Source organism: Heteronotia binoei, chromosome 2 (assembly GCF_032191835.1).
Source record: "Heteronotia binoei isolate CCM8104 ecotype False Entrance Well chromosome 2, APGP_CSIRO_Hbin_v1, whole genome shotgun sequence".
NCBI classification, from domain to species: Eukaryota; Metazoa; Chordata; class Lepidosauria; order Squamata; family Gekkonidae; genus Heteronotia; species Heteronotia binoei.
Genome location: NC_083224.1, coordinates 191,768,094 through 191,782,465, shown reverse-complemented (window position 1 = coordinate 191,782,465; position 14,372 = coordinate 191,768,094). Strand labels below are relative to the sequence as shown.

The window sequence follows — 14,372 nt, the reverse complement described above, 5'->3', positions numbered from 1 at the left end:
CGGAGATTCGCCATATGCTTCTCCACGCCAGGGACAAGAGAAAAGGAGGCACCTCGAGACGATCCGGGGGGGGGGGGGGGTTGGGCAGTGTGCCAGCCACAAGGAGCCTTTCCCCCAAAGCACGAGGAAAACACAACCACTGTTGTGAGGACTGAACTCACAACAACCCACCTCCTACAGGGGGAACTGCACTGATCCTTCTTAGTGACCCACCCAGGGGTGCTCAGGCACATGGCCCTGTCAAGAGTTCCACACAGGGCTTGTAGAAGACCCAGGTTGGCAACCCCACCCTACAATGACACGGCCGCGCCAGGCTCTTTGTCTTGGTAGAACCCACTTCCCTGATGGTGGCAGTTCAGACAAAATGGAGGAGGAAAGATTGCTTTGGGTCTCCACTGGTGAGGAAAGCAGGGAATAAAGATATTCCTTGCTTTTTCCCCCGACCCTTAGAGCGGTTCCTCAGTGGAACAGGCTTCCTTGGGAGGTGCTGGGCTCTCCTTCCTTAAACAGAGGCTGGACGGCCATCTGACAGCAATGAGGATCCTGTGAATTTAGGGGGAGGGATTTGTAAGTTTCCTGTAATGTGCAGGGGGTTGGGACTAGAGGACCCTGGAGGTCCCTTCCAACTCTATGATTCTGTTATTCTAACAGGCTTCCTCCTTGGAGGTTTTTAAACAGAGGCTAGAGGGCCATCTGACAGCAATGAGGATCCTGTGAATTTAGGGGGAGGGATTTGTAAGTTTCCTGCATTGTGCAGGGGGTTGGACTAGATGACCCTTGAGGTCCCTTCCAACTCTTCTATGATTATAACAGGCTTCATCCTCGGGAGGTGGTGGGCTTTCCTTCCTTGGAGATTTTAGACAGAGACTAGATGGCCATCTGACAGCGATGCAGATCCTGTGAATTCAGGGGGAGGTGTTTGTGAGTTTCTTGCATTGTGCAGAGGGTTGGACTAGATGACCCTGGGGGTCCCTTCCAACTCTAGGATTCTATAATATATACTAGTTAATTGCTTCTGCTTCCTACCCTTCCAACGGGACTTCTGGGCTCTAATTAGCGCTGGAAAAAGATCAGAATTACTGCAGGCATTTGTTTTCCATGGAAGAATGGCCATTTACATCTCTAGTACCATCCTGGGTCCTTAATGTTCTGATTAGAGGGGCAAGTCTTTATGGAATGCAACAGGCTTATTTCTGAGCAACCTGTACCTGCTCTTTCCAACTGAAACAGCTTCTGTTCCAACAGGGGCCCAAAGCACTTCACATCATTCTCTTCCATTTTATCCACACAGGAACACTGTGAGGGAAGTGAGGCTGAGGGTGTGTGAGGAGCCCAGGCAAATAGGCATGAAAAACCTCAGCTTGAGTCCCTGGAGAGCCGCTGCCAGTCTGAGTAGACAAGACTGACTTTGATGGACCCAGGGTCTGATTCAGTAGGCAGCTTCATACTTCTCAAATAAATTCACTGTGCTAGCAAATTATTATGTCTAATAAACAGTATACAGTTCTTTACAACAGTTCTTTACAGATTTATAAGCACAACAGCTTTTTTGATAGCTGGGGAGGGATAGTGGCTGAGTGGTAGAGCATCTGCTTGGTAAGCAGAAGGTCCCAGGTTCAATCCCCGGCATCTCCAACTAAAAAGGGCCCAGGCAAGTAGGCGTGAAAAACCTTCGCTTGAGACCCTGGAGAAAGAGCCGCCGCCAGTCTGAGTAGACAAGACTGACTTTGATGGATCCAGGGGGGGTCTCATTCAGTAGAAGGCAGCTTCATATGTAGGGAAGGGATGGTGGCTGAGTGGTAGAGAATCTGCTTGGTAAGCAGGCGGTCCCAGGTTCAATCCCCGGCATCTCCAACTTAAAAGGGTCCAGGCAAGTAGGCATGAAAAACCTCAGCTTGAGACCCTGCAGAGCCGCTGCCAGTCTGAGTGGGCAATACTGTCTCTGATGGACCCGGGGGTGGGCTCTGATTCAGTACAAGGCAGCTTCATCTGTTCATAAGGGCCTCCTCTCCACCCCGAAGCAGGCCTCTGCCCCGCGGCCATTCTCTTGGGCCCTCCGGGACGCTGCCCCAGGAAGACCCCCGGCCGGCTACCCCGGGATGCCCCTCTGGCCCCCTAGCAGCGGCCCCGGCGCCGAGCCTGCTCTCTCGCGGCGGATGGAGACGGATCCTTTCCCTCCCTCCTGCCCGAAGTGGAACGCTCACCTGCTTCACCCTTCGCTGGAAGCCGCGCCGGAAGAGGAGGGACGCGAAGAGCTGCGCGCGCACCACTGACAGGAAGAGAGGGGGGAGCCGATCATCGAGGCGGCGTGGGCAGAGGAGCACAGTCGGAAGCATAAAACCGGAAGACCAGCCCCCTTTCCCGGAAGTCGGGGCTCCTGAGTGGGTGGTCGCCATGGCGCTGGGGAGCGGCTCGGGTCCCGGGGCAGTGCCGTTTCCGCGGGCGGAGCTGAAGCTGGTGCGGCTGCTGAGCCGCTGCGAGGTGCTGGCGGCGGCGGACCGGCGGGGCGCGGGGGAGTGGCGGCTGGAGAAGGTGAGCCGCCCGGCGGGAAGGGGGAGGGGAGCTGCTGCCAGGTATCTGGGGCTAAAGGGGTCGCCTTCACTTGAAGCCTGGCTTGTCAAGTCCAGTTCAAGAAGTATTTGGGGGTGGAGCCAGGAGACTCTGGGGGTGGAGCCAGGAGACTCTGGGGGTGGAGCCAGGAGCAAGGGTGTGACAAGCATCATTGAACTCCAAAGGGAGTTCTGGCCATCACACCTTTTAAACAACTTCCCTCCATTGGAAATACGGTTGCTAAGTCCAATTCAAGAAATATCTGGGGACTTTGGGGGTGGAGCTAGGGGACTGGGGGTGGAGCCAGGAGGCTTTGGGGGTGGAGCCAGGAGCAAGGTTGTGAGAAGTATCATTGAACTCCAAAGGGAGGCCTGGCTATCACACCTTTTAAATAACTTCCCTCCATTGGAAATAGGATTGCCAAATCCAATTCAAGAAATATCTGGGGACTTTGGGGGTGGGGCCAGGAGACTTTGGGGTGGGGCCAGGAGACTTTGAGGGTGGAGCCAGAAGCAAAGTTGTGGCAAACACAATTGAACTCCAAAGGGAGTCCTGGCCATCGCATTGAAAGGGACCGCACACCTTTTAAATGCCTCCCCTCCATTGGAAATAATGAATGATAGGGGCACCTTCTTTGGGGGCTCATAGAATTGGACCCCCTGGTCCAATCTTTTTTAAACTTGGGGGGCATTTTGGGGAGAGGCACTGGATGCTGTGCTGAAAATTTAGTGCCTCTGCAGCAAGGCACCCCCCCCCCCCGCGAGCCCCTGATATAAAGTGATCAATTCTCCATTATACCCTATTGGGACCGGTCTCCATTGGAATCCAGAGAACATTTCCTCCTGGGGTTGCCAGGTACAATTCAAGAAATATCTGGGGACTTTGGGGGTGGAGCCAGGAGCAAGGGTGTGAGAAGCATCATTGCACTCCAAAGGGAGTTCTGGCCATCACATTTAAAGGGACCACACACCTTTTAAAATGCCTTCCTTCCATAGGAAATAATGAAGGATAGGGGCACCTTCTTTGGGGGCTCATAGAATTGGACCCCCTGGTCCAATCTTTTTTAAACTTGGAGGGTGTTTTGAGGAGAGGCAACGGACGCTGTGCTGGAAATGTGGTACCTCTACCTCCAAAAACAGCCCCCCCTGAATCCCAGATACCTGCGGATCAATTCTCCATTATACCCTATGGGAATCGGTCTCCCTAGGGAATAACGGAGTGCCCAGCCGACATTTCCCTCCCCCCCCCCACTTTCTGATGACCCTGAAGCAGGGGGAGGGCCTCCAAATCAGGGGATCCCCTGCCCTCTACCACAGGCTACCCAACCCCTCTCGTTTTTCTCCTCAGTATGTGGCTGCCCTGGAAGAGATGCTCCTGGAGCTGAAGAAACACTCCAGGTGAGCTCTCAGGGACAGGACAGAGGCTGGCCAGGTGGCCTCTTGAGCCTGGCTCAGCTGGAGCTGCAAGGGGGAGGGGGCCAAAGAACTTCCGGAGAGTGGACCCCAGAAGCCTCACTAAAAACTTCCCTCTGTTGCCTCGGCAAGGCCTCACACCGATGAAGGCAGCAGCCCTTGGGGTTATTTTGAACTGGCTTGTGGCCGAGAGCCCCAGAGGTGCATCAGCTGGGGAAGGAAGGGGGCAAGCTTTGAGCACTTGATTCTGCTGCTGTTGTCTTCCCTTGGTGCTTTAAGAGAATTTCCCAACAGAACAAATGGCTCTCTCTGCCATAGGAGAATGTTGCCACGGGGCATGGCCACTTTGCCCGTGGGCAGGAGGCCAGTGAGGCCTCTACTGTGAACTGCTGCTGTGTCAGCGTGTGCCCCTGCCCCACCCTCCCATTGGCCAGGATGGCTTTGCTCACTGTGTGTGGGAGGTGGAATCTTTCCAGCCTTCCTTGCAGGATGCCTTGATCCGGTCTGGTCTCTTTCAGCAAGCCGGCTCCCGAGGTGCTGAACGAATATTCTCGCAAGGTGGAGTTCTTGAAAGGCATGCTGGAAGCGGAGAAGCTGGTAAGGCACTTCTGTCTCCTGGGCCAGGGAGAGTCCCAGGCCGTGACTTCCTCTCCGTCGTCCTCTTGTCAGGTGGCTCATGTGCTCTGCCCTTTCTCTTCCCAGCCGTCTTCCTCTGAAAAGGCGCTGGCCAATCAGTTCCTGGCCCCCGGGCGAATCCCCACCACTACTAAGGAGCGGATCCCGGCCACGCAGATGGTGCATTTGCAGACCAAAGCCCGCTACACTGGGGAAATGAGGAACGAACTGCTTGGTACAGTATGTCCGCTTGCCTTCCCTGCCAGCCCTTTAAGGGGCCACTGGAGCAAGGCGGAAAGGCAGCTGGAATGGAGCCCCTGTGCCACAGCTTGCTTGGCAGGCCAGTCTAGCCCAGGTGGCTGTGCCGGGGGGAGGGGGAGATGGTGGGTGTGGCACTGCTTTTCCGCCTCGCCATCACAGGAGGCTGCTGCAAGGATCTGTCCTGGGACCTGTTTTGTTTAATACCTTTATAAAGGATTTGGACGAAGGAATAGAGGGGACGCTTGTTAAATTTGCAAATACAGCAGAAGAAAGATACAAGATCTTGGTAGGCTGGAAAACTGGGCTGATAAAAATAAATTGAATTTTAACCGAGATAGATGAAAAGTTCCGCACGGAGGTAGGAAAAGCGACTGCATAACTATAGGATGGGGGGAGACTTGTCTCCACAGTAGCGTGTGCGAAAAGGATCTTGGGGTCTTAGTACACCAAACACTAAACGTGAGTCAGGAGTGTGGTAAAGTAGCTAAAACAGCCCATGTGATTTTTGGGCTGTATCAGCAGAAGTATAGTGCCCAGATTATGCGAAGAGATGGCATCATGTTACTCTGCTCTGATTAGACCTAGAGTATTTTGGGCACCACAATGTAAGTAGGGTATAGACAAGGAGCATTTTCTTTCTTTTCTTAGATTTGGAAGAGACAAGCTTGAGGAAACGCACGTGAGTCGTACGGGGTGCCCTGGAATGTCGAGAACTTTGCGCGGGGGTGGGGTGGGGGAGGTGGCAGAGTGACCCCATTTTGTGCTGTCTACAATTCCAGTGACAAGCTATCAACCTCAGAGGGTTGGGACTTTTCAGGTTAAAAAAGAAATGAGAAAGCGGGAAGAGAGAACTTTCTGTCTTTTAATTCTGTAGCCCTGTGGAGCCAAAAAGAAAGTATAAATGGGTAATTAATACATGGGGCCCCCTGCCGGGCGTTGAGTTCTGCAGGAACTTACAGGAGCACAGCTCCTGAACCTTTCTGAGGGTTCCCCCTCTTCCTCCCCACTTACCTTGTCCATTGAATAGCAGGTGCAGCTGCAGAACAATCCCTGGATTAGGAGAGCGGGCAGCCAGCCAGCCACCAGGGCCTTTGCCACAACCCCAGCAGCCCTCATTAACTCCTGGAGAAGTCCGTGCCAACCTTTCTCCACTTATGTGATTTTGGGTGGCAGGTGGCTTGCTGGCCTTTTGACTGTGGGGGGGGGGGTGGCCAGCCGAGGAGAGCCCCAGGTGAGCAAGGCCTGCTTGGGCTGGCTGGATCTCTAGCCAGCCCAAGCAGGCCTCGCTCGCCCGGGGCTCTCCTTTCTTGTGCCAGGTTGCTTTTGGCTGGGGGGGGGGGGCAGTGGAGAGGCAGTGTATGCTAATGAGTTGTGCTAATGAGCTCCACCACCTATTTTTCTGCAAAACAGCCCCTGCTCCCTGCCATGGGATGCAGTGATAGCTACTAACTTAAGATGGCTTCAAAAGGAGATTGGGCTAATCCACAGTCCAGGAGCAACTATTAAGAGATGTCAGCTGGGAGAGGGAGCAGGAGTAGGCTTCCCAATCCCCAGGTCCCAGAGGGGGATCCCCTGGTTTTACAGGCTTCCCCCCTCCCCCAGCCAGCTGGCCGGCGGGGGAAGCCCCGCCCCCAGAGCCTTCATGCACCTCCATGAACAATTCCCATAGGGAATGATGGGGAATTGAACTGCGGGTATCGGGGGCTCTGGGGGGGCTGTTTTTTGAGATAGAGGCACCAAATTTTCAGTATAGCATCTAGTGCCTCTCCCCAAAATACCTACCAAGTTTCAAAAAGATTGGACCAGGGGGTCCAATTCTATGAGCCCCAAAAGAAGGTGCCCCTATCCTTCCATTATTTCCTATGGAAGGAATGCATTTAAAAATTTGTGCAGTCCCTTTAAATGTGATGGCCAGAACTCCCTTGAAGTTCAATTATGCTTGTCACACCCTTGCTCTTGGCTCCGCCCCCAATGTCTCCTGGCTCCACCCCCAAAGTCCCCAGGTATTTCTTTAATTGGACTTGGCAACCCTAAGCAGGAGGGATGTGATTTACTGGCAGCACAGGGTGTTTCCTGCCTCGGCTGGGACCCCGTTCTAGCCCGTCAAGGCTCGAGAATGCACAGTCTGAGCAGAGCGGGTACCGTGTTTAAGGACGGCTGGAGTGACAGCTTTGGGGGCTCCTCAGCTCAGGAGTACTTGCTGTGCGGCTCCCAGCACTTCTCGGTGGATGCCTGCATTGCTTCTCATGGCAAAGGAAGGTTTGCTCTTTCCCGTGGCGCTCTGTAGGGGCTTCCTCCCGGATGAGAAGCAGTCGGCCGCTGACCTGGACACCGTCCTGAAGCACCACCACAACCTCCAGGAGAAGCTGGCGGAGGAGATGCTGCACTTGGCGCGCAACCTCAAGAACAACACCCTGGTGGCTCAGAACGTGATTAAGCAAGACAACCAGGTACTCCCCCCCCCCACCCACTCCCTGCCGCCGTGGCTCTGGTGCTGGCAATGCGGTCCCCAGCACACAAGCAGAGAGGGGAGAGAATGCCACAGGACTCCCAGGGAGGGGGCCCCGGTGACAGAGCTTCCGGCAGAGGCCCTGATTGGGTGAACCAGTTTGACTGCCAATTTGGTGTAGTGGTGAAGTGTGCGGACCCTTATCTGGGAGAACCGGGTTTGATCCGTCACTTCTCCACTTGCAGCTGCTGGAATGGCCTTGGGTCAGCCATAGCCCAGGCAGAAGTTGTCCTTGAAAGGGCAGCTGCTGTGAGAGCCCTCTCAGCTCCACCCACCTCACAGGGTGCCTGTTGTGGGGAGAGGAGATTGTAGGTCGCTCTGAGACTCTGTCCTTAAAAGGGCAGCCTCTGGGAGAGCTCTCTCAGCCCCACCGCCTCACAGGGTGTCTGTTGGATGGGGGAAGGGAAAGGAGATTGTAGGCCACTCTGAGACTCTGTCCTTGAAAGGGCAGCCTCTGGGAGAGCTCTCTCAGCCCCATCTACCTCACAGGGCGTCTGTTGTGGGGGAGGAAGGGAAAGGAGATTGTAGGCCGCTCTGAGCCTCTGTCCTTGAAAGGGCAGCTTCTGGGAGAGCTCTCTCAGCCCCACCTGCCTCACAGGGTGTCTGTTGGGGGGGGGAAGGGAAAGGAGATTTTAGGCCACTCTGAGACTGTCCTTGAAAGGGCAGCCTCTGGGAGAGCTCTCTCAGCCCCACCCACCTCACAGGGTGTCTGTTGTGGGGGAGAAAGGGAGAGGAGATTGTAGGCCACTCCGAGACTCTGTCCTTGAAAGGGCAGCTTCTGGGAGAGCTCTCTCAGCCCCACCCACCTCCCAGGGTGTCTGTTAAGGGTAAGGAAGGGAAAGGAGATTGTAAGCCGCTCCGAGTCTCTGATTCAGAGAGACGGGCGAGGGATAAACCTGCAGTTCTTCTTTTTCTGATCCTGGTGGCAAAGTTGTGGTACGCTGATTCTCCCCCTCCCCCCCCCCCCGGTGTGCATATTTCCTCCCCCTCCCTGTTTTCCCCCACCAGACGTTGTCTCATTCGCTCAAGCTGGCCGATCAGAACTTTGAGAAGCTGAAAGACGAATCCGACCGCCTGGAGCAGCACGCCAAGAAATCGGTGAACTGGCTCCTCTGGCTGATGCTGATCGTCGTTTGCTTCATTTTCATCAGCATGATCTTGTTTATCCGGATCTTTCCGAAGCTGCGGTGACTTCTGGCCTGGCCTGGCGCACTTTGCCTCTTTCCTTCGCGAAGCCCCAGCCCCAGGTGGCCGCGGGGCGGTAGCTTCGTTCCAGCCAGGCTGAAAGGACGGCTGTGCGTTTTGGTTTTGGATGCAGCCTGCTTGCTGTTGCTGGAAATGCACTGCGACAACTCAGGTGATGGAGCGTTTCTCCGGAGCGCGGTTGTCATCTCACAGCAAAACAGCTCCTCAGGCTGGGCTGGGTCCCCCTTTGCATCGTATGGAAGGGAAGTTTTCTGCCTAGAGGAGCCCTCAGCCCCATTGGCCCTGTCGGGGGTTTGTGTGGCATTCGCTTCTTGTCTGAATGAAGCCTGCCAGAGAGGGTGGGTGGCAAGAAACGGAAGGACTGGGCATTTGCTTGCTTGCCGAAAAACAACCGGGGTCGAAGAGGGGAAAGCACAGTAGCATTTAAAGACCAGTAGGACCGATACAAAACAAATACCCTGCGATGTGTGTAATGAAATGTCCCTAAATAATCCTCGCGTGAAGAACGTTCCTCTTGTTGATGATGGTTGAAAAATCGTTTTGGCAAATTGTCATCCTTGGCGGCTGTTCGGTTAAGATTCCCCCTGCCTTTTTTTAGCCGTTCTGCCTCTTTTGTTTTTTGATTGGTGGCTGATGACGGGGTTCTCTTTGTTCCTGGGCTGCTTTGTTTCCTTTCCATCAGCCTCTGTCGGGGAGAGGGGGAGCTTCTGCCGGTTGCTCAGGACAAAGACAGCACAACTGAAGTTACGGCGGCCGAATTACTAAGAACGCATTGAAACAAAACCATACAAATATGTTCAATAAAAGTCTAAATAGCACTAACAGTTCCCCAAAAGTTTCCCAGTTCTATCAAGGGAGTCCCAATGAACAGGAGGTCGACTCGATTAGTATTCCTGCTTCAAATCCTCTTCTAGCATAGCGGGCTCCAACCACATCTCTCAACCAAAGGCAAAAGCTCGGGAAAAATACCAAAGTGTTGACGATGCATCAATAAGTTGCAAAAAGCTACAAAACCTTCAAGGTTCTTTTTTAGTGCGTCGAAAGACTGCACATAGAATTCCCGATGGGCAAATGGGACAAAGTCGCCAGTAAGATTTCAAAATGGCACTAAAACATTCCCCACTCCTCCACTTGCACCTGCTAGCATGGCCTTGGGTCAGCCATAGCTCTAGCAGAGGTTCTCCTTGAAAGGGCAGCTGCTGTGAGAGCCCTCTCCAGCCCCACCCACCTCACAGGGTGTCGTGGGGGAGGAAGGTCAAGGCTGCTCTGAGACTCTGTCCTTGAAAGGGCAGGTTTTGAGTGAGCTCTCTCAGCCCCACCCACCTCACAGGGTGTCTGTTGTGGGGGAGGAAGGGAAAGGAGATTGTAGGCCGCTCTGAGACTCTGTCCTTGAAAGGGCAGCTTCTGGGAGAGCTCTCTCAGCCCCACCTGCCTCACAGGGTATCTGTTGTGGGGGAGGAAGGGAAAGGAGATTGTAGGCCCCTCTGAGACTGTGTCCTTGAAAGGGCAGCTTCTGGGAGAGCTCTCTCAGCCCCACCTGCCTCACAGTGTGTCTGTTGTGGGGGAGAAAGGGAAAGATTGTAGGCTGCTCTGAGGCTCTGTCCTTGAAAGGGCCGCTTCTGGGAGAGCTCTCTCAGCCCCTCCTACCTCACAGGGTGTCTGTTGTGGGGGAGGAAGGTAAAGGAGACTATGAGCTGCTCTGAGACTCTTCAGAGTGGAGGGCGGGATATAAATCCAATATCTTCTTCTTCTAAACTCCAAAAGGTTCAAGGTTGCATCTGTGCTGCCGCCTAGCTGCTGAAACAGTGGGGGCAGGCTTCCCCAGAAACTGCTCCTCTCCTCCTCCCCCCCCCCCCCCCGAAACAAACAAGCACAGGATTGCAGCAAAGCATTTATTTTATAGGGGCACTAAAGCCCCTGGGGGAATCTAAGGTTGTAAATGTTGACCACAGTTCCATCAGCCCTGTTAAGACAGCCATGTATTTTAATCAGAATATTCCCGTGGAGGTCGGCGCTGTGCAAGATTGGAATTAAAGGCTGTCGCAGGGTCGACTGCAGTCCCCATGAGCCGCCGTCTTGCCTCTTCTGAAGGTCTACAGAAGTTCAGGTTGTACTCTCCGAGCAGCCTCAGTCCATGCTGCATAGAAGGTCCATCGAAATGCAGGCCGGAAACAACCAGCTGCCGTGATGGTTCCTGGGGAAAAGGTTGAGCGAAGGCGACGTTGCCCTCTGGGAACTCCCGCCGTGCATTTTGGGAAGCAGGTCCAGCTACGTTAGACCCGGAAACCGCACGCTGCCATGGTGGTTGGGAGAAAGGTCCAGCCAAGGAAAAGCTGTCTTGTGCGAACTGCGGCCGTGCATTTTGCGAAGGGTGTCTGGGGCTGTCGATCCCGGCCTGCCTGAGCACCTGAGATTCCTCAAGGGAAAAAGGTCTTGCGAGCTTCAGGCCCAGGAACGCGACCTCCCCTGTTTCTTGACGGGGCATCCAGCATTAAGAGGAAAGAGGTCCAAAGCAGGGGCATGCCCCACAAGTTGTCTGATCAGCCAAGTCGTTAACAGTTCGGAGGGGCTTGATTTAAGAGTTGCAAACGCAACAGCGCTTTCTCTTCCCTGATGTGTTGTAGGGCCATAATTTAAGAACATAAGAGAAGCCCTTTTGGCTCAGGCCAGCATGGCCAATGGCTGGGGCTGATGGGAGTTGTAGGCAAAAGAAATCTGGAGAGCTACCGTCGGCCACCCCTGCTGAAAGGCACAGCCCCGATCATGACGGACACCCTTCGTTTAGTTTCGGGTTCGGTTTTGAACTTCGTAACGCCGAGCCTGAGGAAGGGTTCTTGGCTTTATAAATGAGGGCTCTGTGTGACGCTCCTTACAAGGGGGTGGGGTGGGGTGGGGGGGGCTTAGAGAGACTGTTGTCACTCCGCTGTAGGGGGTTCAGCAATACCGAGCAACCCCCCCCCCCACAAAAAACCTGGAAAATACATTGTCAGTATTTTCCAGATATTTTTCCATTTTTTGCATTGTCTATATTTTTGGCATTGTCTAAAGCTGGGGTGTCAAACTCATTTGTTATGACGGCCAGATCTCACATAAATGAGACCACCTTGGGACGGGCCATGGGTATCATAAAGTTAATGCCAGGTAGCAGCGATATAAACTTTATAAAGGACAGACAAAAACAAAGATTTTTTTTAAAACTTTAAATAAAACCTAGTTAAAACGTTAGGAGTTTTGCAATATTTTGTTCAACCGTCTCTGATACTTCTTGCCCTGAATTATTGCATCAAAACCTGGAGACAGTGCCTGTGCGGTAGCAGTCTTGAGTATGCTGTTCAGGTGTGCGTCTGTAAGTGGCAAACCTACTTTTGATTTACTGACATTCATTACAACAGTCTCAGTCAAAGCTTTGAGCCTGAGACCCAGAGGGAAACATGAAATGGCTGGGCATTGTGAGCTTTTGCACCTAAGTTACTGCATGTGCTGGACACCCAATGGAGAAGATAAAGGCTTTGCTCTGTCTTGGGTGGACCCCAGAAGCCCTCTGTAGCCTTTGCAAGGCCTCACACTGATGCAAGCAACAGCCCCCACCCTGTCTGAGGGTCATTTTGAGTTTGACTTGTGGCCGACAGCCCCAGTGGTGCATCAGCTGGGGCAAGCTCTGAGCGCTTGATTCCGCTGCTGTTGTCTTCCCTTGGTGCTTTAAGAGAATTTCCCAACAGAACAAGGCAGGGCCCCCCTCACATGGCTCTCTCTGCCCTAGGAGAACATTGGCACGGGGCATGGCCACTTTGCCCGTGGGCCAGCAAGGCCTCTGCCGTGAACTGCTGCTGTATCAGCATCCCTAAAAGAAATCCTAACACGAAGAACCTTCCTGTTTTTAGTCATGGCTGGAATGCGGTTCGGCAAATTGCCATCCTCGGCGACTATCGGGTTAAGATTCCGCCTGCCGTTTTTTTTAGCCAGCCTGCCTCTTCTCTCTTTTTTTTTGATTGGTGGCGGACTACGGGGGGTTCTCTTTGTGCCCCTGCCACCTTGGTTTCCTTTCCATCAGCCTCTGCTGGTTGCTCAGACCAGCTAGCATCCGCGCTGCAGCCTAGCTCCTGAAACAGTGGGGCAGGCTTCCCCAGGAACTGCTCCTCTCCAACCCCCACCCCGCCGCCACGTGTGCAGGGATGAGATTGGAAGGCCTCGGAGCAGCTGGGCCAGGGAGCTCTGGCAGAGCAGTTGTGGGCTGCAGCAGAGTTAATGTTTGGTTGAATTGGGAATGATTGCTTCCCGGTGCTGTTTGTGGCAGGGCTTCCCCTTTTGCAGTAACCTTGGAAGGCCTGGGCCTGGTGAATGGTTAATCATCTATAGAAAGCAACACCTTCCCCCAACAGGGCCTCTCTGTCCTCCTGACCCCCAGGCCCTTGGCATGGAGCAGGCGGAGGAGGTGGCTGCTGAGAGGGAAGCCGTCCCCTCCTGGGGTCAGTGTTTTGCCCTTCCTCCTTCAGTGGCAAATAAACCCTTGTTCTCTGACCAAGTGCTGCGACCCGATCAGCTGACTGTAGAAGAGGGCAGAAGAAGGGAACCGTGACAGCTTCAGCGTGACTTGCTGCTGCAGTGTGCTCTGCCTCCAGCTCAGCTGCTTGGAGTGGGGTGGGGGGGGTCAGATTTGGGAGCCGTGGGGTGGGGTGGGAATCGTGGTGGGCTAGCCCTGGCCCCAGGGAAGTTTGAAAGAGTCGCTCAGCCTTGTATTCCCCAAGACTTCTCCGATGCAATGGAAGGATGTAGCAGAAGGGCCTTCCTTTCCTTTTATTTGTTAGCTGCTTTGACCAAAGAGCCCCGTGGCGCAGAGTTGGGAAAGCTGCAGTACTGCAGTCGAAGCCCTCTGCTCACAACCTGAGTTTGATTCCAGCAGAAGCTGGGTTCAGGTAGCCGGCTCAGGTTGACTCACCCTTCCATCCTTCCGAGGTCAGTCAAATGAGTTTCCAGCTTGCTGGGGGGGGGGGGGGAGTGTAGATGACTGGGGAAGGCAATGGCAAACCACCCCGTAAAAAGGTCTGCCGTGCAAACGTCGTGAAAGCGTCACCCCAGAGTTGGAAACGACTGGTGCTTGCACAGGGGACCTTTCCTTTTTCCTTGACCAATGGTCTTAAGCTCAAGGTAAAACAAGACAGTAAATAGGAAACAAATTACAAATAATTTAAAACCAAAATAGACACAAGAGGGAAAACCAGTCATAATCACAAAACAAAAATCTGAAAGACTACCTAATATTAATATAAAATTCCATAAAACTCTTTAACATTGTAAAACTTTATAACAACATAAAATTAGAGCTGAAATATTAGTACATATTAGGTAGCAGAAGGGCTAGAAAACAGACTTTTGGTGGCTGGGGAGGAGTGGGAGGGGGGGTCTGAAGAGATTGGATGGCCAGGCACTGTCCGTCTTGCCCACAGCTGGTGCACGGGGGGGGGGGGTGCTTATCTGATCTGCCTACCCCCCACCACCACAGAGCAGAGCACTCCCAGTTTAGACCTCTAATACTCATGACGGGGGTGGGTGGGCATCTGAGAAGACGACATTGGATTTATATCCCACCCTCCACTCCGAATCTCAGAGCGGTTCACAATCTCCTTTATCTTCCTCCCCCACAACAGACACCCTGTGAGGTGGGTGGGGCTGAGAGGCTCTCCCAGAAGCTGCCCTTTCAAGGACAGAGTCTCAGAGCGGCCTACAATCTCCTTTCCCTTCCTCCCCCACAACAGACACCCTATGAGGCGGGTGGGGCTGAGAGGGCTCTCCCAGAAGCTGCCCTTTCAAGGACAGAGTCT

The 14,372-nt window shown here is 53.7% G+C and overlaps 1 protein-coding gene across 1 annotated transcript; it reads left to right on the top strand.

The window, feature by feature from the left end:
- The first annotated feature begins 2,369 nt into the window (after nucleotides 1-2,369).
- On the top strand, nucleotides 2,370-9,377 carry USE1 (unconventional SNARE in the ER 1). Its single transcript, XM_060232747.1, has 7 exons — nucleotides 2,370-2,532; nucleotides 3,898-3,947; nucleotides 4,481-4,559; nucleotides 4,665-4,812; nucleotides 5,487-5,517; nucleotides 7,126-7,288; nucleotides 8,356-9,377. The coding sequence occupies exons 1-7, from the start codon at nucleotides 2,395-2,397 to the stop codon at nucleotides 8,536-8,538; spliced, it is 792 nt and encodes a 263-aa protein (XP_060088730.1). The 5' UTR covers nucleotides 2,370-2,394; the 3' UTR covers nucleotides 8,539-9,377.
- The last annotated feature ends 4,995 nt before the right edge of the window (nucleotides 9,378-14,372 follow it).